This window comes from Ptychodera flava, chromosome 11, assembly GCF_041260155.1.
Source record: "Ptychodera flava strain L36383 chromosome 11, AS_Pfla_20210202, whole genome shotgun sequence".
NCBI classification, from domain to species: Eukaryota; Metazoa; Hemichordata; class Enteropneusta; family Ptychoderidae; genus Ptychodera; species Ptychodera flava.
The window spans coordinates 25,075,348-25,102,274 of NC_091938.1; the positions used below are offsets into that span (position 1 = coordinate 25,075,348).

Sequence of the window (26,927 nt, forward strand, 5' to 3'; positions counted from 1 at the left end):
TATATTTAAACGTCCATACAATTACGTATATGTGCACATATATGGCATTATTTTAGCGACAACGCACAGCAGTATGACGTCATGAACGTCATTTTTTTTCATACCAATAACAATATAATTGTGTGTTAATTGGGTGGTTTATTTAATGAGCTTTACGTTCATATAAAAATCACAATAGTTTTAATCACCATAATTATAAACAGATATATTTTTAAAGCCCAAGTTACCCTGTATTATTACTACTTTCTTTTTTTCACGCAAAAAATAAAACAAAACAGATAAAAGAAGGCAAAAAACACTAATTATACAGGACTCTTCTAAAGTTCATCTAGTTAAAAGCTTAAAAAAGATGACAAATGATAAGAATCGAAATTACACGACTACTAATTAGAGAATTTTTGCTCTAAATAAGATGAAGACGAAAGCTTAGAAGTGCCTCATGCTGGAGTAATGCAAAATTCTCTATACACATATATTACTACTACAGGCACATTTAAGTTGAAAAACAATTCGCATTCCGTTGTTACAGGCCACCCTGAATGCATTCACTTGCTCTACTCTATACTTACACAAAATGTTCGGACAGTAACGCGAAAAATCTAAAAAGGACACGTTTGACTGCTTTTGAACAGCGGCTAAAATTACGAATGATAAAATTCGCCCTAGCGTACATACACCTCGGTTGTCGTTGAATATGTGTCATCCTCCCCGTTCTTTATGTCAATGGTTACGGTTTTCCCATGTGACTAAGGGACCGTCTCAGATTGTCGCATAAGGTCAAGACACGAAATTCGTTCGTTTGGATCATAACCCCCTCCCCCTCCCCCCCCCCCCGAACGAAAGTTCAAAAGTGCCAAATGTTGATGTCTGCCTGAGAGAACAATGTACTGAGAATTATGTGTCTCGTGAAGACTGCAGTATTCAGTGCTGTTTCGTCAACACAGTAAGAGTGAAATGACAAGGTGCGGTTTGAGCAGGCAGACACTTACAGCACATTTGAAAATGACACGTTTTATCTTTATAATTTGATGAATGATGTTTCTGTCGGTAAATTGTATTATAGACACAAACGAGCTAGAAACAGTTAATGTAAAATTTGTTGGCACGAGTGATCACAAAGAACTTGTGATCACAAAATAAAAGTGCGAAAGTGAAGTTCACTAATTGAATGGAGGTCAAAGCCCCTCACCCTGTAAAAAAATGAATTTCGCTTTTTGAAGTCAGTATGCCACAATCTGAGATGGTCCCTAATGCATAACTCTCAAACCCACAACTGCCAAGGTTGTAAACAAGATCGCATTTTACTAATCACAAGAAAGAACAAAAAAACACTGTCTTTAAAATTATTTAGGGGTTTCACCTATACTGGTCCATGGACTAGATTAGGACGATCAATATAACTCATCTTTTCGTAACTCTACTCTTGTTGACCCGGGGTGTTTTCGCGCTCTAATGAATTTCCATTGAGATAGGGGCCTATACAATGCATCAACACTTGTCAAAAGCGATCGGCATAGGTAGAGGTGCGACACGGGTCAATGCGGAATTTATGCTGGTCTAAATACTCAGAGTTGCACACAAGGCAGGCGTTTCCATTCGACGGTGTGTTTAGGACGTATACTTGACCTTACGTAAGTGCAACATGTGTGCCAAGGTTTCAAGAAACCTTTTATATAGATAGTGACGTTCTGACAAAATCATTTACACATTTAAAAGGCCTTTTAACTCATTGCCATAGTCGGGCACACGTCTAGATAATGTTTGTGTTAATTGCCCGAATAACATAATATCATCTTTTTTATCCCACAGATTGGTTTTTCTAACCATTATCCTGTTACCGTGTGTTGACGTTACAAAGCCGAACGTGATATTATGGGTTCACAAATCTATATAAACTGTAAAAGGTTCAGAATTTTGATGTAGATAATTTTGCAAGTGACCTGAATTCTGTTCCAATGTATCATTTTCTCCTACAGGAGATGTCCATGTCATTTTCAGAGCCTGGTTATATGTTTAAATCAATTCAGTTTGTAATGCGCATGAGCAAAATTTAATTCGGCGTGTAAACCGGCTGAGATAACCGCCGTGGGTCTTCTAACCGCATTTTAGATCTTGTCAGTGTAAGAAATTATCATCTGGTCACAACTTCACGTTCTAACTCCCAAGATGACGGGATTTTGTACAAGCCTCTTAGAAACAAGGTTGTGCCAACCATCGCCATTAAGAAACGTAGGTACTTAATAAATGCAGAAATAATTTTCCAGATAACGCGACCAGTAATTCAGTGATCGTTTGGCGTTCTGTCAATAATTCAGTCGATTTTTCTTTTTTCAAAACATAACGTAACTTTGTCCGACTTCAATTTCTAGGCATATGCTGTCTTTGAAATCGTGTATAACTTGGCGGAAGGTACATGTTGCGTTCGCTCACCTGGCATTTGCTCCGTGCTCGAACGTAAGCCCCTATGTTCCTAGCTCAGGCGACCGACGACTAGAAATGATTGACAACTCGCCCACGGCGAATTGATATTATTCCAAAAGTAGTACTGAAGTTTAAACGCAAAATTATTGAGGAAAACTTAAATTTTGCAAAATATGAATTGTTGGCCTGTCCGTGTGATACGTATATTAGGCTAAAGTAAGTAAATTCTTTGTTTTGCGTCCGCGCGCGCCTAGGTTTTTGGAGATTTTTCGGGAAAAAAAACACAAACTTTCCTTTCAAAATTTTGCCGTTGGTTGCGCTATTTTGTCGCAAAAACAAGTCGTGGCTTTTAACTTTGCGACGAAACACTCCTTTACGGCAGTCAGATTTCACTGATGGACCATGCAGTAACGTAAAACAGTACTCTCTACACATTTACCCCTGTCGATACTCTCAGCCTCACGCCGGGGCCTCACGTTCTCGCTGTCTGTTGTGGCTTTGCCTGTTGTGGTTTTGCCTTGACGATTAAAAATGGATGAAAGCAGGGAAATAATCGAAGTTAAAAAAACAGGAAATCTTTGCACGGCAACTTAAAGGCATGGTCACTGTGAGCAATCGGGACTTGAACAGAGAGAGATTCAGTCGGCCGATTGGACTTGGGTACCACCACTCAGAAAGTATGGCAGACGGAAAAATCGGAAAATGTTGAGGCCTATCCTGGTTAATTGGTTTAGGTTTGCCAAAAATTTGGTTAATTCGTCCATTTTAACTTGAAACAAAAAATAAACCAGTTATCAGTCCTGTAAACGAAAGGCCTTTACGTACTTTTTTGTTCAGTTTGGGTATGGGAAAGTATAAATGAATCCCTCTGTGAAAGTTCAAACTTGTAGTAGGCGGTCGAAGTTGAAGGAGGTCACACTTTCTGCATTAATGACATCGGCTGGTAACTTATTCCAGGTGTCCACAACTCTTGCTGAAAAAAGTACTTTCTTGTGTTAAGTCGAACGGTTAGTTTATGAAGTTTGGGACAGTGTCCTCAAGTTCTCGAGTCGGCTGCTAACCCAAGTGAAAGGTTACAGTGGTCATGGCCTTTGATAACTAATTTTAGAGTTGAATCATGTCGCCGCGAATTCTTCTTTGTTCAAGTGTTATTAAACCAAGCTGATTAAGTCTATTTTGATAATTGTAGTGTCGGTGTTTAGGTATTATTTGCCGTGCTAAGATTTTTATGTCCTTTTGTAGCCATGGTGACCAAGCTTGTACTGCATGTTCGAGCTGTGGTCTCACAAGTTGCTTGTAAAGACGAAGAATGACATTTTTTTTATTTGATCGACAATGATCGTTTGATGAGATCAACATTCTGTTTGCTTTTTTGCAAACTTATCACATTTGCTTGAAGGTTTAAGGTAGAATGAAGTAGATCGCCCAAGTCATTTTCTTCAGTTGTTCGTCCCAGTGAAATATTGTTCACTGAGTATTAATTATTGAAGGGGTTGTTGTAGCCAATGTGCGTCCGCCAGTGTTCACTCATTTTTTGTAGCTTGTCCAAATCAGCTTGTAGAATTTCAGGATCACTACAATTTCGCAAGGGATGATTTGTCTTGGTATTGTCAGTAAATTTTTGAGTTCAGAACTAATTTCACCGCCAGTATGATTGGTGTAGATTAGAAAGAGTACTGGTCCAAGAACTGAACCCTTTGGGACACCACTTGTGACGTATTCTCCATTCAGATGATGCTCCATTTATGACTACTCGCTGTTTTGTATTTGTCAATCATGCTTTGACCCACTGTAGAATATTTCCATTTATGCCATGATACTTCATCTTTTCAATCAATCTGGGGTGTGGTACTTTGGAAGTGCAAGGAGTATAGATGTGAAGCTTAAGCCCTTCCACCTAAATTTGGGTCTGATGAGTCTGTGCGTGCAGACTGACAATTGCGAAATTCTTGCTTTTATTTGATGGAAAGGTGCTGGTTTTACGGATGGTCCCGAGGAAGCTAAAGGGAATAATTTTGTCAAGTATATCACCAATTTCTTCTTCTCTCTGATGCTCCATCTTTCTAAAATTAAATGCAGAGGCTACAAGTTACCATTTCTATTTGGTGTTTTCTTTCAAAACAGACACCTTTCAGCAAAACTATGACATTCCATCAGAGCATAGACATTACAAGAAACTTGAAAAAAACGTACAGGAACTTGAGGACAAAAGACTGCTACTTAACTGTATACTGTTATAGTGTACCAATTCCTCAAACTGTCCAGATTTAAGTAATTTGATGAGGCTGTCAAGTTGCTGTGCAATGGTATTGACATGACACTTTGAATGCAAGAAATAAATCTAAAACTAATAAGAGAAAAGCAAACGTCAAAAAATGACTGTTTGTTTTGATCAATTTGTTATGAAAATGCATACAGTGATCATACAGTGTGTCACACTGTATCGGGAGTATTCATGTGGTTTGACAAAAATTGTCCAATAAAGGCAAACAGATTTTGTGTTAAATTTTCTGTGTGTGTTTTTTAGCCGCTTACCCCGTGCCTTTTAGGATTTTAAGTGGACGCAAAACAAAGAATTTACTTACATTGGCCTTATTATCCTTCGTTCAGCGCGGAAAATACGAGTGACGTAATGACCGTGTCACCACTCGTCTTCGACTCGTAGTGACTCGGCCATTACGTCACTCGTACTTTCCTTCACCGAACGAAGAACAAATGTTTGGGATTATTTTTTTTTAATTATCCAGTCATTTTATTGGTACTGTTCCTTGATTTGTGTATTTTCTGTTTCATTTTGTGGTTGAGTTTTATATCAGTTTGTTTTTGTCTCTTGATTTTGTTCTTCTCTGTTTCTCAGCTCTGTTAGTGGGTTTGCCAGTTCATCTGTGTATTAAATGAACTAAAAGTAAATCAAAATAAAAACATAAATCATCTAACAACTGTTCGTGTCACGAGAGACGGTCCGATGACAACATTTTTAGAACGAAGGGGGCCTCGGTCACGGTAGAGAGAATGAAAAATGACTCACCTTACAATATTCTGGTTTAACTTACTTTTTCGCCAATTTACTCTTTTTGTCGAGTAGACAGAGGAAAGCAACACATACTGTGAACACCAACAAGGTTTTAACGAATTAGTTCAAAATGGCGACCAGAGCAAAAGCAACGCTTGCTTATTTGAATGGACGTGGACTGGGAGAATCAGTTCGTATGATCCTGGCAGCCGCAGGAATAGAGGTACGTCATTAATTATCATATCGTGGGGGGCGGGCAAGAAGGAGGGAGGGAGAGACGGACAGGTAGACAGACAGACAGACAGACAGACAGACAGACAGACAGACAGACAGACAGACAGACAGACAGACAGACAGACAGCGACAGACAGAGACAGAGAAGACGGCCACAGAAACGAACAGGTGCAGAGAGACAAACAGACATAGATAGGCAGACTCAGAGACAGGGATAGATAGAGGCAGGCAGAGAGAGGGGGAAATAGATACCCATGGTATTAATAAAGTTTTCATTTTGCATTTTTATTGAGTAAAATGCAGGTAATAAAGGCACGTACAGACAAACAAAGAGAGACACAGTAAACGTTTCCTTGTGGTGTTCTTTTCGAGTAAAAATGCCTATTTCCAACCAGTTGTCGTTTACGTCATTTCTTTGATGAATACGTCTAATTGAGAAGTTGCTTCTTTTGAGGTTATTTCATGAGTTTTAAATATGACTATAATTCATAGTCTCATTTGTACTTCGAGTACAAATGTCTGTCTAAAGTGCATTTAAGTCACCGCAAAAAAGTGACACTAAACTAACATTCGCATTTTGATGACGAAACCGATTTTTCCCTCGTTCTACCTTATTTTTTCAGTTCTCGGAAATACTTGTAACCAAAAAGGAACAATTGGACAAGCTTAGGGCAGGTAATGTACGATCAACTGATTAAATATCAACTACATTTAAATTCTATTTTATTTATTTTAATTATTTTTAATTCCCGTCGCTCCTTTGGAAATACATGTACATGCATATTATGTGATGACATCTACCGAGTAGCCAACTTCATCATTTGGCTCAATAAAGTAAAAAAAAAAAACGCTCGGAGGCGTGATACACACAACACAGAACTACTGCGTTTTCACGTCTGTCTAGATCTGACATTTCAATTTAGATTTGAAATCTTCACTGACTTTATGTTTCACATCTTCAGACGGAGATCTGTTTTTCATGCAAATCCCTATGCTTGAAATAGATGGCATGAAATTGGTCCAAAGTGGCACCATAATTCGGTATATTGCGAGCACGTATGGACTGGACGGGAAAACTCCCGAGGATAAAACAAGGTAGAGGCGGTAGCCTTGATTTTTAATCTCCAAGGGGCCTCTTAAACGTACTCTTTCCTAGCATACTGAAATTTTCCTGTTGTCTGTCGCAATACACAAGTGCGCGCAAATGTATAGACAAAGCGAACACTCAAGAGCACGACTGACGCAGTGATTAAGGTTCCGAGACAAGAAATTGACCTTTTTAAGTTAACAATTCTCCAGTGGTTAATAAGCTCAGAACTCCCGTAAATTATATATTTTCGGAAAGCCTAGGTGTAGGGGAACATTTTGGTAACCATAGTGTCACCATTGTTTACATAACTATCACGTGACAGGTAATTTGCATAACCTTTCAAAAATCGGTTTTCCCTATGTTTTGTTTCAATGCTTTGAGATATGTGGCTGAAATTTGTGTGAGTGCAAGTTGTCCTAAGGATCTTCCAAAGAGTGTCTCAGAATTTTTTTAAACCTTCTAAAACAATTTTTATACCAGAAAAACTTCCAGAGCGGTGAATTTAATCCTAGTCGATTTCTTTAAAATTGTGCTCCAAAAAAACTAAGCAAGATATAAAAAATCTGAGACACACTTTGGAAGAGCGTTGTGACAGCTTGCATTCAAGAAAGTTTGAGTCAGATATTTTGAATAATTGAGACAAAACATAGGGAAAACCGATTTTTGAAAGGTTATTCAAATTACATGTCACGTGATAGTTATGTAAACAATAGTGACACTGTTGTTACCACAATTTTGCCTATATCTAGGCTTTCCGAAATATACAATATACGGGGGTTCTGAGCACAAGAGAATTCAATTAAAAAGGTCAATTTCTTGTCTTGGAACCTTAAATATATTTTGATAAAGATTTTCGTTTTTATCGCCAAGCGAATAGTCTAAGTTATATTTTTAGGCATGGTTTCGGCTTTTCATCACCGATTCATGCGATAATTCGACTTTCAGACTCCATCCAACCACTATTAAAGCCCCAATAGCTGCGAATGTGTAATAAACCGATCTCAAAATATCCTCAGTTTTCCAAGAGTTTTCTTTGAATAAGACCCATTAAAGACTGAAAAAGTGTATAACACTGTCATAAGTGTCGAAAGTGGCATGTAAATTCAAACGTTTTAACAACATTTTGGATTTCCCGCCTTTTTGAAAAAACTAATCATGTGACAGAGAAAATAAAGATTACAAAAGCAAAATGTTGGCCATCGCGTGTTGTGCATTCAAGCAAATGGCATCGTGCTTGTTTCCTTTATGATCACGATGTGTATGTGCGGGAAATACTGCATTTTTTGTACTTTTCCGTGGGGCGCCATTTTATGAGTGTAGCACCCGTTTATTATGTGTTAAAACGCGTAGGCAACGGTCCAAATCAGCGAGCCGTGATACTTCTATAAATTTGCTTCAATTAGCACATTTACACGAACTAACTTTGGTTTGAAAATAAAATCATGAAAATGATGCATAAAATTCGCAATTATTGGGGTTTTAACCATTGGATTCCTTTCTTACTTCCTAAAGTGTTTCTGTATTTATTGCTAACCATTAGCGCTTTCTCTCCTTTCGGTTTCTTTCTCTCATAAGGGCCGATAGCTATGTCTTTGAATGGTGGTTTTTCACTGAGTTTGTTTTTGATATCAACATACATTAAGGGTCTATGCTATCAACGACAGTTCCTGGTTCTACTGCAAAAGCATGTTGAAACACTACTAAGCTTCAAGTGTCAACACGTCTATACGCGCTAAATGCATCGCATTTTTTGTGTTTGGACTATTAGTTTACTTGTCAACAAGAGCGCTGTTGTTTTACAGGTGTAGAGGCTGAGTTGAGCTGAATACTGTGTGTCTCGACATGCTTTGGGGAGTAGAAAAAGAAACGATGGTTGATAAAGATAGTCGAATAATCATCAAAAGCTACAGTTACAGGCTCTTCAAGCTCTCCACATGCTTTTACTTCTCTCGTCTTTGTGAGAAATAATTTCATTTTGAAATTACAGTCTATTTCTTTCCTGAAATCCGTGACAAGGTGCTGATAGGCGTCACCGATATGCTATGGTTATTCGAGACAAAGATCCATCGCTCGAGGGTGCTCCATACGCTTCCCCTCTTAAAGGTATACTGTCACCTGTTCCAATTTTGCCACAGTTATCATGGAAAGAGAAAATCTAACCAATCACAGATTTTTAGCGGGTGGCCGCTTTTTAAAAACAGCGCCCTCATATGGGCATTTTGAATACCAAGGAACGCCACTTGACCATATATGGGCATATTTAGATTACAGGTGACTGTATACCTTTAAGAGCCAGCCAGAGCAGGGGAGTGTAGGGGAGCGTCCTCGAGCGATGGATCTTTCAGTCTATGGTTATTCGTGACTGTAGTCATTTCTCCTCTCAGAGTTGATATGCTATATGAAGGTGCCAGAGACTTCCTCCTCAAATTCTTACGGGTTGGATTCATTCCGGATAAGGATCCACACGTGGAGAAAATTAAAACCAAGACCCTTCCAAGATATCGGCCTATATTTGAGAAGGTATGTATAATCATTATGTTTGTTAAGCCCTTCCACGTTTGCTTACGAAAGTCACTTGTCCTTTTGCGATACCTGTGTTGAGCGTAGAATATAATTCCTTTCGTAGGTCTTGACTGAGAGTGCGTCAGGTTACTTGGTCGGCGACGGCCTTACACGGGCCGATCTGGCTCTGTTAGAGGCTTTATTAAGCGCCGAAGAATATGTTCCAGGTTCACTCGATGGCTTTCCTAATCTCCAGGTGAGGTGATCCGGTATATGAGAAAATCAAGATAAGGAGAATGCAATGGTTAATTTGATTCGAGGTGGCGGTGTGGATCTTCGAGCGATGAAGTAATGAAGTGCGTTCGTTTGAGTTGATTTCGTGATAGTATAGTATAGGTCATGGTAAGTTAACTGGCAAGATGTAAGTCTGCAGAAACGCGAGCGTGGGGGAGAGAGAGAGAGACAGAGAGAGAGAGAGCGAGACAGACAGACAGACAGACAGACAGAGAGACAGAGAGAGAGAGAGAGAGAGAGACAGACAGACAGACAGACAGACAGACAGACACAGACAGACAGACAGACAGACAGCAGACAGACAGACAGACAAAGAGAGAGACAGAGAGAGACAGAGACAGAGAGACAGAACAGACAGACGACAGACAGACAGGCAGAGACGGACAGACAGACGGAGACGGGAAAGAGAACAGAGAGACGAGAGAGACGTCGACAGAGACAGACACACAGACAAACAGAGATAGACAGAGACAGAGTATACAAACAGATAGACAGACAGACTGACAGAGACAGCAGTGTGTATGTGTTTCTGTCCCTGTCTTATAAAATTCACATTCACTACATATAACATCAAGGTCTATTGCACTATTCTCGTTTGTCAGGAATTCAAGGACAGAGTGTCTTCCGTACCCAGAATCAAGGCATTTTTAGAAGGTCCTCAGAGAAAACCGACTGCTACACCAGAATTTGTCGCAGAGTGCAAGGAAGTTTTTGGTCTTTTCTAGTTTTAGCAAATTTGCGATAGTTTCTGAAGTTTGGTCAGTAATTACACGAAAGAGTAGCAAGTAGCTAACATTACCCTTGATCCTAGGTCGAACTGCAGACTTTCTTTCGGACTATAGGCATTCTGAAAATACAAACTGCGTTATAAGAGCCGATTGTACAATGATGCGTCTGCTCAAAGGGCCATCAGGCGTTATTAGTCACAGCAAGAGTGTAAACATTTAATAAATTTCTGATTTATGAATACTGTTGATAAAATATTAATATTCCTGTCATTATTGTATACTTTCAAAGTGCTCTACTGGAATGGAGTCCTGAATGATCGTGATTATCAGCATTTATGCCAAATTCACGCAGTTGTAGTACAGACCCTCAGAAATATAGTCAGCTGTCACAGTGTAGCATAGCATTGCACAGTACCTTGATGCGCGGTCACAGCACTGCCTCGGCAGTCTTTCCAAACAGTAAAAAACAGGAAGAGGGTCGACTCTTAGCATAAAAGCAGTGAACGTGCCTTCAAATAACTCAAGTTTTCCTCACAGCTGCCTGTAGTTCTGTATGTGAGAAATGTAATATTTCTTTGCCATAGGAAATGAAGATGTGAACAACAATCGTTAGTGATGTAAAAAAATTTTCATTACAAAAGTTGCGGCAATTGACAAAGCGAATAAAGTACAGCATTTTACTAAATTGTATGCTAATATATCTTGAGAAAGGTCCACGTACTGGCACCAGCACTCATCTCTTCATCCGGTTGTGCATTCACAGTCTCTCACATCAGCAGTGGCCTCGTCACCAACAAACTTGGACTTGGGGATAGGTGTTTCCAGACAGTCTCGAAACTTTTGCACAATATGCCGTGGTGACCCCCTCCCAAATCAATCGCCCCCAGGACGAAGAAACTGACCAGTTCCCTACATGACAGTGTGTTGATTTCGGCATATGAAGTCTTGAAAAGAGGTCAATCTAGCCACTGCTTTCGGTGTTAATTTGTACATGACGGCGAATTTGATGAATGAAACATCAGAAAGGCTACTGTCTACCCGAAATGAGACGGAATTATTGCCGCAAAGACATAAACTAACCACGGTCCCTCCACAAAACACGGTCCCTCCACAAACCACGGTCCCTCCACAAACGGTGTTTGGGGACCGTGAACTAACTAGCCCTTTAAACCTGTAAGTTGGCTTTCATAAATTGTTTTGTGTCGGCTGAGGCACAGTTTGTGCCAGGAATTGCGGCTTGCTACACCTTGCTTCACCAGACACAAAAACTAGGCAATCGGAAATTTTGTAAATGATTTAGAGATTTGGTCAGACAGTGCCGCAAAATACTCGGCTTCTGTGTTTTGCGTACGGCATTTGTGACGTCATCAGTTTTGAGGCTATGTGGTCTTGAATTTGCTCAGCCTTGCCTTCGGCCCAAACATCATCAATATTACCCTCATGAGCACCGTCCCTTGGGCCGGCAACAAATCGTGATCCTGTCCACAGTCACCTGTGGTCTATTCCGCTTTGCGTCTGTGCGCCCAATAGACTTGTGTACATATGCCTGAGAAGAACTTTCTCCTTCTCAGGCATATGTACACACTCTTCTCAGGCATATGTACACACGTCTATGGGGCGCATAGACCCAGAGCGGAATAGATCACAGATGACTGTGGCCTGTCCTTGCTATCGTGTGTTGTAATTTAAATGTGACCTCGTTGTGTTGTACATCAACTGTACAGTTCTGTATAGCAGCCGGTCTCATTTGCATGTACTCAGATGTGCTTTGAAGAGACCAAAACTTGGGGCTCGGGGCTCTCTCACGAGCTTCTCGATTTGTGCTTCCTTTAAAGTTTGAGTTTACGTCAACCAGTGAATTTGTGTAATAGGTGCGTTAATCATGTGTTGATGTAACTGTGTATATAACTGATGGCATTTACATCGTTCCTTGAGCTACAGATCGGTCCACACTGGATGTACAGCATTATGTGTCTGTTCTGTCGATGAACAGAATGATAATGATTTTTCCATCACTGTTTGAGCAATGTTAATCATTTAAAATTTCGCAAGCATGATGTCAGACGACAGTTGCGTGTTTCTCAACAATACACTCCAAAAGAGCCAGTGAATGACCGTGTGTCATGTCAGGTGATACCCTCCCAGCGAATTAAAGTCAAGTCATGTCGTGTCAAGAGTTCAGTCCGAATCAGGTAGCCAACAGATGCACGGTGTTCAGCAGCTTCACTCTAGCTATCTGTCCTTCGAACAGGTAGAGTATATACCTGCCCTTGTTCTGTGGCTTGACCATGGAAGGGACTCGCGTGACCCAATTTCATAGGTTGAAGCCTCAAAGCTCCAGTCCAGGGCCTCTCTCTATGCCATATCTGTGTATTTCATTCTTGGAGCATCATGTTGCATGAAGTCGACATGTACAATGTGAAAGAAAGCTGCCGTTACCAATCGTGATGCCATCTCTGATCATGATCCACACAGCAGTAACATTATTGATGTCCGCAGTCAGTCCTAGCAGCGTTGCCTGGATAGCCGATCAAAGGGATCAAAGTGTCAGGTCAATGGCCGAACCTCATGGAAGTTCGGTTTACGGCCTACGCTTCGTCCCCGGGCCTTTGATCGACCACAGTCGTGGACAGATACTTTACAGTCTGTGACTCGACTATCCTGGCAACACTGCAAGCACCTGTGCTCGAAACAGTCAATAGTTAACATCGCCACTTATTCTTCGGTGTCCGTTTGATTGCACTTTCTTGTCTCCAGGTAACATTTCGCGTGAAACTCAAGTCTGCGAACGAAGACAAAACCCTCGGCACTAATACCTTAATGTAAAATGGCAACCGCTGAAAATCCACACCTTACTTATTTCAACGGAAGAGGATACGGCGAGTCTATTCGTATAATTTTGGCCGCTGCTGGACTCAAAGTACGTCACTTTTCTAGTTTTAAAGTACGAGGGAACGAGCACACACAGGCAGACACTGACAAATGACGTCTTGTTGTCCTTATTTTTTTAAACGAGGGGGTCGTCGGAACTGGGCTCAAAAGTTGTGTGGGACCCATACGACCGATGTGAGCACTGTATCAAACGTACCTTGACGACTGATAAAGTTATGTTTGTCATAATGCACATCGTACGTACGGGCACAGTTCCGACAACCCCCTCCTCCCTTACTGTAAAAGGACAAGAAGCTAGGACGTAGGTTTGAAAGTATTATTGTTTGGTAAACATGATATGTTACGGTCTGAGTGGCGTCGTTGTTCTAAAAATGTAATCGCCCACGTTTTCCAGCAGATTTGTGTTCTGGTGTCCACTGATTAATCACACTCAACTTCATATTTCATGAAGAAGATACAGTACAAGCGTAATGTTCTACAAGTATACACTTACTGTACATAAGCGTGTATACTTGTAGAACATTGTAGTGTTCTACAAGTATACACTTGCTGTACATAAGCGTGTATACTTGTAGAACATTGTAGTGTTCCACAAGTATACACTTACTGTACATAAGCGTGTCTACCTGTAAAAGATCACTTAGTGAGGGATGTAAGTTTGAATGACTCAGCAAAATTGGTGACAATGGCTGTAACTGACGCTAAATCTATGTTTTGGTTTCCGCTAATCACACTCAACTTTATATTTATGAAGAAATATAATAAAAACTAATTTTCTACAAGTACACTTACCACCTGTAAAACGTCACTCAGCCAAGGGATGCAAGGTTGAATAACTCAGCAAAATTTAAAGTGACATGCGGACATAGACCCTGGACCCAGGGTCTATGGTTTGAGTTTTGCTCATCGTGTTTTGTTCCAAAGAAACTAATTCGCTTTCTTCTTCTCCCAAAAGAATGCCGAAATACAATGTATTACCATTGCAAACCCAATACATTTCGAACAAATGGAAAAATTATTCTATTCAACTGAATTTAGTAGTCGACAACTGTACTGGATATTGCACATCTAAAATTTACCACGTGCCATATTGATGAGTTGGACGCCCTATTGTTTCATTAGCAGAACAAGAAAGGATATTTTGCAAACAGAACAAGCATAACACAAAATACATAAAAAGGACAGCTGCTGAAGCCGCAGATGATGAAAACAAAAAAATAGATGAGTGGGTCAATAATAGAAATCACGACAGATCTTTCTTCCGCTGAACACATTTGCAATCTTGTAATGAGCACTTTTCAAACCGTTCTTCTACGATTCTAGGTAGCACGGTTAGATATAACAGTAACACACCTCGTCAAATGTGATTCGTTAATTTACGGTCACGTGGTATTCATCATTTTGGGCGACCCTTTTGAGTAACAAAGGTATGTCGTTACCCTCATGGCCTGTCAAAATGTGTATACTTTTAGGTAGAACACTGAGGTACAACATTTTTACTGTTACACTGGACTTTGTGTCAGATTTTGCATTCATTCTTTCATCGAGTCGAGGGTCAGTTACTACGATAACAGTTCTGCAAAACTGCCATTTGTTCTTTAAATGCAGTTCACATGTCGCATTCTTGTTCATTCTCTGGACTTTACTTTGTTTTTGTCAGTTCACAGAAACGCTGGTCACCAAAAAGGAACAACTGGACAAGCTGCGGGCAGGTACGTTTGTATGTAATTACGATCAATAGATATTTAGCGATTTACAAAGTGTCTATTCGCAACTTTCATAAAAAAAAATTACTGAGCACTCACACGTTTTCAGCCGGGAAACTTCAATTTTGTTTAACTTTCCTGCAGCTTGACTTTAACCCTTTGAAGGCTTGAATTTTTCTCGCCAAAATTTTAGTGGAGAATTTTACCAATTTTTATGATTTTTGCTGTATGTTTTTGATAATATCAGAAGGACACAAATTTTCATTTGCTTTAGTTTTTAATTGATATTTTGGGAAAAAATCTGAAAAAAGTTGCGTTGAACTGAATCAAAATCGTGTGCATCATATTTTGCAAAGGTGACAAAAATTGACTTTTGCATTCAAAGGATTAATTGTATTTCATTCCGTTAGATGGAGAACTTTTCTTCATGCAATTGCCTATGCTTAAAATCGATGGAATGACTTTGGTCCAAACCAAAGCCATAATTCGCTACATCGCGAAGAAGTATGGGCTTGACGGGAAGACACCTGAAGACAAAATAAGGTAACGCGATGTATCTTACATGAACCTTTGAATCGATTTGGTTATATTAATTGGAGTTACGTGACACTCTCCATTAAGCTTATAAATCATCGTAAAACACGTGCTGAAATATCTTTGGATGATTGTATGGGGTTAAGTACTAGTTTATTAGTTTGTTAAGAGTACACATATCAGAGAAAACTTACAATTTGCATAGAGTTATCATTTTTGTAAAATTACGAAATCAATGTATTTGACTCGATCAGTTTTTTGTAAAAATGGAAAAAACTAAATTTGTTTATATTATTCATCTTTTATCGCGACGCAATTATCAAAGATAGTTGTCCAAAATAATGATACAATCATTATCAAATAAAAGTACAAATTTGACTAGTATCGAGCAAGCTTATAAATGCAAAGCCTCTCGCCAGTCACCGGCGGCCGCGTGTCATCATCACGATAAATGATCTCGATACTTTGGGTCACTTCAAACTGGGAAATTTCTGTGACGCTATGGCCCGATTCTTACCATTTAACAATTTGATTCAGATAAGCTTTTATCCTTTTCAAAAACAACACAAGAGGCATGATTTCTGGATTGCCTTACAAGGAAACTGTTTTTGTCATTTCAAACAGGCTTGTCCTTTTCCCGGACTTTCGGTGCGAAGTTAGGCGACATATCTTGTATTTATGACTCTAACATTTTTTTAATAACGTGATTTGAGAAACAATGACAAGTGTATTAGTGCATGAGCGTGGCTCATTTGTTGGAGAAATCAAGGGAAATAGGGAAACCTTTATGCATTGCCTGTCTGTTAATTCATGTACTTTCAAATGTACTTTCAAATGTATTGAGTTACACGAGAGAAATATTCAAATAACTTGTCGCTTACGACGAGATTTTGGCGCCGAAATTTTGGCGCCGCCATATTATTTTATCTTTTAAATTTGAATTGGCAACCTAGTCTTATCTTTCGGTACGTGTTCTGATCCATCCCTTCCATATTTTTTTCAAGTTAAACGCTAATGCCGGGAACACTTCAGGATGAAATCTCAAAAATATTTGATGTCGTAATGCACAACATTTTTCAAAATAATTGCTGAGATCCATCCGTATTATATTCAACATTATAGGCAGAACGCGTCCCTCTGAGTTTTAACAAGGTCTCGTTTCACAAGTTAGTTATTAGGCAGTCTGAATTTGTGTAATGTCTAAAAAAGCTGTGACCCCGTGAATTTGACCTCGTGGTCATCACGTCAAAATTCCAGTGCTTTTAACGGGATTGTCTCAGCCGTTTGGTAGCAGGCTTCAGAAATGAAAATCTCTTTTATCAAATCAAGCTTTTTGTTTAGGTTATGTATATCAGCTTAATTTCTAAGAACAAATTACCGTTAGCTGGAGACTATAGACTAGGAGGCCATAACCTCGTGGACTTCGACCATTCGTTGGACAAACATCGATCGTGGCCTTTCGTGACACAGTCGTTTGGTTAGGTCCTGGTGACACAGTTTTTCCTACGTCACAGCGGCAGTCCACTGTGTACCTAAACTGGAGCAACCGTTAACCGTATTTCGCGATTACTAATGTGACCGAGTTAAACCGAGTTTATGAAGTCGGCGGTTACACTTCAGCCAGTGATGCTCCACTCACCTTACACTTAAGGTGATCCAGTCAACAAAGGCGCAACATTTTTTTCGTCTCATCTCACGATAGGAATCATGGGATGCTTTCATGTCAGGAAAATAAGGTCAACTATTTTTACCAAATCACAATATAATAAGCTAAGAACTTTTTCGCAATACTCTTGGTATTTAGCTAAAAAGTACACTTGTACAGTATAACGTATACTTATATCGTACACTTATACCGATCATCAAAAAACGGGTAACACACAGAAAACTCTATCTACTTTCTACAGAAATAGAAACGATGCGAGTTCGAAAAACGATGCGATCTTAGTTACACTTAAGGTGTTGCCAGTGTACAGGAACACTCAATTATGCACAATGAAACAAGTCACAACTAAGGAGAACAAGTTTCCTCAACTCAGAGGTTGTTAAACAGATCAAACTGATCGTTATCAGAAGACCTCGGTACGAAAGCCCGAACGGAAAGATACTGAAAACGACTGATGAAGGAAATACTCGGGGTTCGTCTTGCCATGGCTAATTTTGAATACCAAAAATCAACTCAAAACACAAAATAATACAGCAGAATTAATCACTGAGTTAATCCACAATTTGACCGTAGAACTTAACATGAAACACAAAACACCAGATAAAGTTGCTAGCCGATGTGTGGAGCCACTTTCCCCTTATTTTACTTCATGTCGATCAGCATTGTTCTTCGTTACTTTTACAAATAAAAATTGTAGATCACTACATTTCTGCAAGTTGGGGCAATGCTGATGTAAGCCTTATACCCATAGTGATGCTATGGCAGCTCCGTGGACAGGTTTGAAGTGTATAAGTCTAGAGCAGTTATAGTCTCTAGGCGCGCTACTTAGTTGATACCTCCAATTACACTGTCATTTTCTGGCTTTAAGGCTATGTGGATCACAGCATTTTTCAGGGTTCCTTCCATTGTAACTGCTGTCTTACCTATTATAAAATTTACAGAAATTATACCAAAATATGACGACTTTATCCCTGATCTGCAGCTTCTAGTACGTAAGATATTGCAGAAATAATTTCACAACCATATCAAACGCTGGTTATTTCTCTGCAGTTCTAACACGACACACAGTGCGGGTCAGGCTGTTGCAAAAATACACGATTACATTCCTTTCAAATTCACAATTTTCCATATATTGTCGCCTGGTCCCTTTTCAAGCACTTCTCCCGCGGCTCAACGGCCTGACTTCGTCAAGTTATTCGGCGAGATAATTGGATATACGTGTATTCTTTTAGTAATCCACCTGACAGGTACCCTTTTGTGTGTTCCCATCAAATTAGATAATAAAGCTTCGAACCACTGGTGGTACAGTTTGCTGCTATTATCACTTCTACTTCGTTGACACAGATTTGTAGTCATTTCCCGCCTGTTCTTTTCAGATTTACCACAATTTTTCCTTCAACCTTTTGTGTGTATGTTTTCGAATCTTTATCTTTCACTGCCCTGTCGATGTTGTAAACACATATTTTTGTCTTAACTGATTCAGCTTCTACTATTACTACGTCTATAATGGCTTGACTGATGCATTCTGGGCCCATGCTATGCTGTCACAGTGGCATAACTCTACATTTATCATACAGAGTATATATTTGTATCCGATTGTGCTTGTCGTCATCTTGTTGTGGTTTTTTTTTTTGGGGGGGGGGGGTTGGATGACAAATTTGAAGTGAATTCATCATCAAATTCACCGTGTATATTCCGTTATTGAGTGCATCGATTGTGATCAGTAGCTATTTATTTTCTTTGAAGAATTTTGTACATATTCCATTTTATTCTAAATAAAGGGTAAATAAATACCTTCTTAAAAAAACATTATTTTGTTCTACCATGGTATGGCTGGTGAATTCTTGGTCCATGCTAAGCTGGAGTACAACTCAACCTTCTCTTAGGGTGTATGTTTTAGTCTTTTGACCATGGAAGGTACCCTCAGTAAACCACCGATTTGCCCCATGAGGAGTATGGGCCCAGCGTTTTCTCTCGACTGCGAAACTGCGCAAATTGCGAATTTCGAGCCATTTTCTGCCCTTTGAAATTTACTGACAGCGCGAAAATCGCGCACAAAACACAGCAATCAAATACGCCCATATGCGATGGTGACCCAAGCGCTTAGTGAAGTGACCTGTGAATTTGCTGTTGTTTCTGCCCCCTAAAATGTCAAGTCTGCCCCCAAATTTTGATGAATTGCGCAAAAATTGCCCCCTTCAGTGAACATACAGAGAAAACACTGTACCCTTCTACTGCTATTGCTTGTTCAGTTGTGAAAGCTACAGTTATAAATAATGCTCACCAAACCTCAATCGTCACGTCTTTCTCGTCACCAGAGTCGACATTCTGAATGAAGGCGCTAGAGACTTTGTGATGGACTTCCTGTGGATCGGATTCGTTTCGGATGAAGACAAAAACATGGAGAAAATTAAAACGCAAATACTACCGAGATATCGGCCGATATATGAGAAGGTATCTCTTTAGTTATATTGCTTCACTGATTAAGAGTGTCCAGTTAAAAAGCTTTCTTTTTGCCTATATAGTGACAGGCATTTTTCATTGTGTCCTCCATTTACAGATCTTGACTGAGAGTAAATCTGGATACTTGGTCGGTGACGACCTCTCTCTGGCCGATCTGACTCTGTTAGAGGCTTTATTAAGCTGTGAAGACTATGTACCTGGTTCGCTTGATGGCTATCCTAAACTTCAGGTGAGATGATCCGGTATATCAGATATTGTATCGTACCAGTACATTGATGGCGCAAATACTGCGATCTGATTGGCCGAAACGTGAAAATAACCGTGTCATATTCGCACGATAGCAGGTTGGAACCTGGCACGAGCTCTCAGCGAGAGAAAAAAAAATCCCTTTTTGCGTTTCACGCCAGAATTTCAATTTAATATTATGATATAATAGCAAGAAACCACCTCAGCAACGGGTATACCACTCGATTATGTGCACTCGCTATCGCTTTTACACATAATGTCGTGAACTGGTCAAAATCTCGTGGGTGTGGTTAATTGCGTAAAATAAAGACCCGGGAAATGTAGCCGTCAATTTGATTCTAAATTTTATAACATTTTCTTGGTGTCCCGATTTTATCGCTGGTATTCATTAGAACAACATTCATAGATCCTCGTGCTAGTTTGAAATTTATGCATGACAGACAGACGGACAGACAGACGGACAGACAGACAGACAGATGGCGAGAGGTTGATGGGAAAGACAGACAGTAGGGCGAATATAGACACGCAAATAGAAAGGGACAGATAGTATATAGAGACAAAGGTAGGAAGCTCCATCCGGACTGTTCAATCAATGTGGTTTACCCGTTCCATTTTCAGGAATTCAAGGCCAGAGTCTCATCTCTACCAGGGATCAAAGAATTTTTAGAAGGTCCGCAAAGAAAGCCTATCCATACACAAGAGTATGTCGACGAATGCAAAAGAGCTTGGGGTGAAATCTAGCTTTCGGGTTGTGTCGCTTTTCATGTGTTGCTTTGCAAGCATAATTCCGTATCAAACACAAATAAACCACTCTATATGTAATGATTAAGCATACATTCCTGCATACGTTACACAGGTCAAAGGACAGTGGAAACTCTGTACAATGGCTCTTCATTTCAAACTATAATATGTAATGAAGAAAGTTCAAATTATTTTTAAGCTACGGAGAATATGATGTCTTCTTTCATGCAAGTGTCATTCTTTGTGTCCCCTTGTGGATATATACCATGAACGTGAGCTATGTTGAATAAAACATACACTGCAAAATAATTCTTTTCTGCTATATTGCATCATTGTATTTCGAGCGCTCTTTGCTTACAATATTTTCTTAAGTAAACAATGGTGTTATCAACCCACGCACATGGGCACAAGCTGCAATCGACGATGTTTTATCCTGGGAAATTAATTATACATTATTGCTTATATAATCGAAGCTCGCAATTTAGACGGCAAGGACGTCTTGAAGTTAACTTAAGATTGCCGAAATTTGCAACCGTTCTTGGTAACATCCAGTCTGGCCATAGACTTAGTCTAGCAGTCGCCATGGAAACACCCTTTATAGCAGGTCTTACATATGCGTAGACCGCTTGCCCATAATCCTACGCTCATCCCAACCAAGAGAAAAAATGTAAGGAGAGAGTGTGATCCGAATAAATGCAGCTGTACGTAACCAAAGACTCTTGTTCGCGAAATGGATATAGGCCTATGCGCAAGCGACATCTCATGGCAAGTGGTTTAACAACTTGTGGTATCGTATCGTCGAGTTTGCAACGAGCGGGAAATTTGAGGTGCGTATGGCGCGTAATCAAGGCCAATATTCAAACTCCCCATTTTCAACTATACAAAGCGACATTCAACATTCAAACTCCCCATTTTCAACTATACAAAGCGACATTCAACATTCAAACTCCCCATTTTCAACTATACAACTCGACATTTTCAACTTTCGAACTCCCAATTTTCAACTTTCGAACTCCACATTTTCAACTATGGAACTCAACATTTTGGATTCGTATTCCCCATTTTCAACTATCGAAGTCATAGGTCCCCCTAGACCACTAGCCAGCGAACACAAGCCAAAATTAGCATACATATAGTCAAATACGACTTTAAAAAATCGTCGGTGTCATTTTACATGAAACTACTTATCACTTTGTTAGGGAGTCCCAAACATATGGTGACCTCGCAGTTAATTTTGGACGACACCGGGTTCGTTAGTGACCACGTCAGTGGTAGTTTGTCTAGGCTGCTACTTGACCTTGACCAGCCCGACAGACGGGGAGATGTGTCACGTAGGTGTGAGAGTCTTGTTAGACTTTGTCACAGTTAAGTGGCATTTGAATGTGTAGTGAGCGTATTGTCCAGCTAGTGCAAGCCGCTCAAGGTGAAATACATGATGTTGAACATAGTGGTCACGGTGTAATAAAGGGAAAGTGGCTTCACACATCAGCCATCTCGTCTTGTATGTGCTTTGTGTGTTTAGTGTTAGCTCTGCATTGCACTGGGCTGTGTGTTACCGGCGTTATACGGCCTCCCACTACATGTGGTGGGAGGCCGTATAACGCCGGTAACACACGCCGACGCCTAACACACAGCCCTGCCTAGCCCTGCGTACGATGCTGTGTGTTCCGCTACAGCTAATCGCCACGCTCACCAGGCGATTAGCTGTAGCGGAACACACAGCATCGTACGCAGGGCTAAGCCCTGCCATGCACAGCTAGTTTAGTGTTTGAGTTGTGTTTTGGCTGTAATAGTGTGGAAATTAACAAGCGAGTTGTTAATTTTAAAATAAGCCATGGCGAGCCACGCATGCATGCTCTTGATTAGACGACTAGCCCTGCGTACGATGCTGTGTGTTCCGCTACAGCTAATCGCCCCGCTCACCAGGCGATTAGCTGTAGCGGAACACACAGCATCGTACGCAGGGCTATTAGACGACATGATAGCGACCGAATTAGGCCTAAGTGATGGCGGAGGTCGGCAGTAAATCTTGATAGCATCACAAGTGTTTCCGGTCCATATTTTTGGACCCTCTAGAACATCACATAGGAATAACTCTAAAACTCCGAAACGTCATGTGACGTATCTATAGACGCGTTCTGACGTAGCATAGCCCAGAAGGAAAACAGTGGGTAACTACAATGAAGCAAGTTAGGGATGCCCAGGGAGAATGCGAATCCTAAATGTTGAGTTCGAGAGTTGAAAATGTAGAGTTCGAAAGTTGAAAATGGGGAATAGCAATCCCAAATGTTGAGTTCGATAGTTGAATGTGAATGTCGCTTGTATAGTTGAAAATGGGGAGTTTGAATGTTGAATGTCGAGTTGTATAGTTGAAAATGGGGAGTTTGAATGTTGAATGTCGCTTTGTATAGTTGAAAATGGGGAGTTTGAATGTTGAATGTCGTTTTGTATAGTTGAAAATGGGGAGTTTGAATGTTGAATGTCGAGTTGTATAGTTGAAAATGGGGAGTTTGAATGTTGAATGTCGAGTTGTATAGTTGAAAATGGGGAGTTTGAATGTTGAATGTCGAGTTGTATAGTTGAAAATGGGGAGTTTGAATGTTGAATGTCGCTTTGTATAGTTGAAAATGGGGAGTTTGAATGTTGAATGTCGAGTTGTATAGTTGAAAATGGGGAGTTTGAATGTTGAATGTCGAGTTGTATAGTTGAAAATGGGGAGTTTGAATGTTGAATGTCGCTTTGTATAGTTGAAAATGGGGAGTTTGAATGTTGAATGTCGCTTTGTATAGTTGAAAATGGGGAGTTTGAATGTTGAATGTCGAGTTGTATAGTTGAAAATTGGGAGTTAGAATATTGGCCTTGATTACGCGCCATAGTCTCGTTTGAACGCGGGAAAGTTGGATTTCTATTTTGGTAGGGACCGTTCAGTTTTTACGGCCGGGGGGGGCGGCAAAATCTTGTCGCCGCAAAAAAATATAGACCCCCCTGCATTTTTCGTGAAAAAAGATGACCTCCCCCTTTTGTCAGACAAAAAAATTTGATGCCCCCCCCCGCTGAAAAATAACAAAAACCCATATGTCAAATTTACCCACACGGTTTGGATTTGAACTCTGGTACACGGTGCACTTTATTCGTGTAGCAGAGATACCAGTGCACAAACTTCTCCGCCACATCCATGCAAAAGTCTGTTAAATAGGACGACTGTAAGGCAACTTTTAACTTCATTTCCATAGACAACTTATGTTCATGGACATTGTATAAAGTAAACTTTATTGGAGTGGTTCGCCAAAGGCAGCCCTCCGGTTAAGAGGGTCATGGGCCATTACGTAAAGTCAACTTTATTCTAGTGGGCCACCAAAGGTGGCCCGCCGATCATGGCCATTGCATAAAGTAAACTGTACTGGACAGGGCCGCTGAAGGCGTCCGGCCGTTAAGATGGTCATGGGCTATTACATAAAGTCAATTTATTGTAGTTGGCCCGCCGGTTAAGAGGGTCGATCATGGCCATTGCATGAAGTAAACCTAATTGGAGTGGGCCACCAAACGCGTCCGCCCGTAGAGGTTCATGGGCTATTACATAAAGTCAATTTATTGAAGTGGGCCGCCGGTAAAGAGGGTCGATCATGGCCATGGCATAAAGTGAACATTATTGTAGGTATTATGTTTTTGAAAATGTGGTGACCCCCCCTTCCTACCAGTGAAAAAGCGATGACCCCCCCCCCCCCACTCCGTCGCGGACTCCAAAATAGGATGACCCCCCCCCCTGGATTTTGCCGTCCCCCCGGCCGTAAAATCTGAACGGTCCCTTACATGGCCAACTTGGAAAAGGCAAAGTGGACGCGCAGGCACAATGATTCGATGTTTTCGTGAGTTTGTCGATGAATACAACAAAGCCAGGTACCCTACAGATGGTCTCCAAGAGCTCTTTCAACGGAAAACAGGGAAATCGGGAGGGTTACTTCTGGGAAGTGAGGAGATGGGAAAACTACTGGACGGGAAAAACGGCTTTTCGCATTCCCCCTCCGAACTTGAAATTTATTCAAAATACATAAGAATGGCATTTTTATATGAAGAACGCCTCTGGTGAGAATGTCTCGATATCGGCTGGTTGACTGCGACTGAATATTCACGAAACCAAATATAGGATACCCGGGATCATAATTCTAGGCTAAAACCCGACTTAACGAGTCAAGTTGATGAACGCCCTTTCATTTATGCTAACACGAATCCCGATATAAAATTTTCTTCTGCCTCTTTCCTCTGATGGCGCTAAAATTGGAGGTTGCTCTGAAACTTTTCTGGGTATGTACCCACTGACCCAGATACAGCCCCGACGACTAGGGATCCATTGGAATTCGTACTGAACACCTGGACACTGACTTTTGACGTCTTACGATTCTCCGAGGTAGGACCCCCACAGTTAGTAATAGAATTCCGGTTACCGAACTCGATAAAAGTAAACAGATAACGTTACAGCCACAGAATTCACTTGACAACTATAGCAATGCAGTGAACACATGTACTGACAGAGTTGGAAAGCTGAAAACTACGTGTCCCTATATGCTTTTGTAAGTAAAACAGAAAACTGAAGTTGACATTAAAAACAAAAATAGTGTGAAGAAATTATCAAAGTGTCAGCTACTGGCCCTTTAAAGAGGCACTCCCTCTTGGTAACATTTTTAAAACACATTTTTTTAATGCCAACGGTCGATATTTGACGTGGCGACTCCGCACGGATCGCGATCACAGGCTCCTTAGCTGGTTAGTCTGCCAAGTAGATCGATTTTCGGATCGATCTATTGACCCGTAGTCGATATCCCCGCCACTGCAACCTAAATATTCACAAGGTGTGCAACACAAGCACTCAAAAAACACACCACCCGATTTGTCAACTGGCCGTGCGCTCACATAAAACATTCAGAACTACACTCCCATATGCCTAGTTGGATCACAAATTTAACCATCTCCTCGAAAATCATGCCGATGAACGTGTTACTCGCATCATCTTGAAGAAATCGGCCGTGTTTTGAGACCAAGCGCAGTGAAATGTGGCCTGCCGAACGATCTACCATATGATGTTATTTATTCCACTACTGATTGGCTAATCAACGGCCAAAACAAAGGTCATGGCAAGACGTCACTGGTGAAGTATAGTTGAACCATAGACAGTGGAGGGGGAAGATTGAACCAATCAGCAGTGGAAAAAATGACATCATATTGGTAGATCGTTCTACAGGCCGCATTTCACTGCGCTTGGTCTCAAAACACGGCCGATTCCTTCAAGATGACGCGAGTAACACATTCATTGGCGTGATTTTCGAGGAGATGGTTAAAATTTGTGATCCAACTAGGTATATGGGAGTGTAGTTTTGAATGTTTAGTGCGAGCGCACGGCCAGTTGACAAATCGGGTGTGTGTTTTTTGAGTGCTTGTGTTGCACACCTTGTGAGTATTTAGGTTTCAGTGGCGGGGATATCGACTACTGGATCAATAGATCCGAAAATCGATCTACTTAGCAGACTACCCAGCTAAGGAGTGCCTGTGATCGCGATATATCGATAAAAACATGTCATTTCCCGAGCGTATTTTTTCACATCCCGAAGTTTTACGATCGTTTCTGGTTATGACCCGAAATCCCCCGAAAGTGTGGTGTTGTGCTGATTGACGATATTCTAAGGAGTCCAAAAACGTTCGAATGACGCAATTAATTTACCTCCTACTGCGATGACTTTATATACATCATTATCAATGCCTTTACCTCTGGTAATTCTTTTTTAAAACTTCTCCTTAGTTTTTGTCGTTTTCATTATTCTCAATCAGTTGTATTAAATTTTTAAACAATACCACATAGATATCAGTTTTTACGTGTAAAATATTAGTTGCCTCTGATGACTACATTTTGTCGTCTGCCACACAGTTACGCGTGGTTCGATACATAGCGGCCGCCGCGTGTGGTATGCGCGCATACCACGCGGCGGCCACTATGCATACTGTGTATCAACCGCACCAATCTGTGCTAGTCACCTATGCGAATTCTGGTGGAATCAGCAAACTTTGTTTTTCGTTTTTTTTGCCGAGTCAGTAGGACTCGGCTTTCTCCCATGGGACATGACCGCTCACCGACGCGAGTGGTACTGCTGTGGCGTACAGCAGCGTCAGCGTAGACTCGTACTCCATAGCTTAGTTGACAATGGCCCCAGTGCCGAACGTTCTATGTTCGGAAGCTGAATTCAGGTGGGCCAACGGAATTCAAACTTTAACTTTTTTGAGGACATGTTTTTATCGATATCTCGCGATCCGCGCGCAGTCGCCATGTCAAATATCGACCGTTGCATTAGAAAATGTGTTTTTAAAATGTTACAAAGTAGGAGTGCCTCTTTAAGGTAGAACGGGCCTC

The 26,927-nt window shown here is 40.6% G+C and overlaps 2 protein-coding genes across 2 annotated transcripts; both read left to right on the forward strand.

Annotated features, from left to right (window-relative positions):
* Nucleotides 1-5,474: 5,474 nt before the first annotated feature.
* Nucleotides 5,475-10,950, forward strand: LOC139143908 (glutathione S-transferase A3-like). The gene is made up of 6 exons (XM_070714512.1): nt 5,475-5,657; nt 6,292-6,343; nt 6,631-6,763; nt 9,143-9,278; nt 9,385-9,516; nt 10,157-10,950. Exons 1-6 carry the CDS (start codon nt 5,565-5,567, stop codon nt 10,277-10,279), a joined length of 669 nt encoding a protein of 222 aa, XP_070570613.1. The 5' UTR covers nt 5,475-5,564; the 3' UTR covers nt 10,280-10,950.
* Nucleotides 10,951-12,418: 1,468 nt separating this feature from the next.
* LOC139143907 (glutathione S-transferase A3-like) lies at nt 12,419-20,839 on the forward strand. Its single transcript, XM_070714511.1, has 7 exons — nt 12,419-12,533; nt 13,040-13,202; nt 14,835-14,886; nt 15,291-15,423; nt 19,399-19,534; nt 19,641-19,772; nt 20,408-20,839. The coding sequence occupies exons 2-7, from the start codon at nt 13,110-13,112 to the stop codon at nt 20,528-20,530; spliced, it is 669 nt and encodes a 222-aa protein (XP_070570612.1). The 5' UTR covers nt 12,419-12,533; nt 13,040-13,109; the 3' UTR covers nt 20,531-20,839.
* The last annotated feature ends 6,088 nt before the right edge of the window (nt 20,840-26,927 follow it).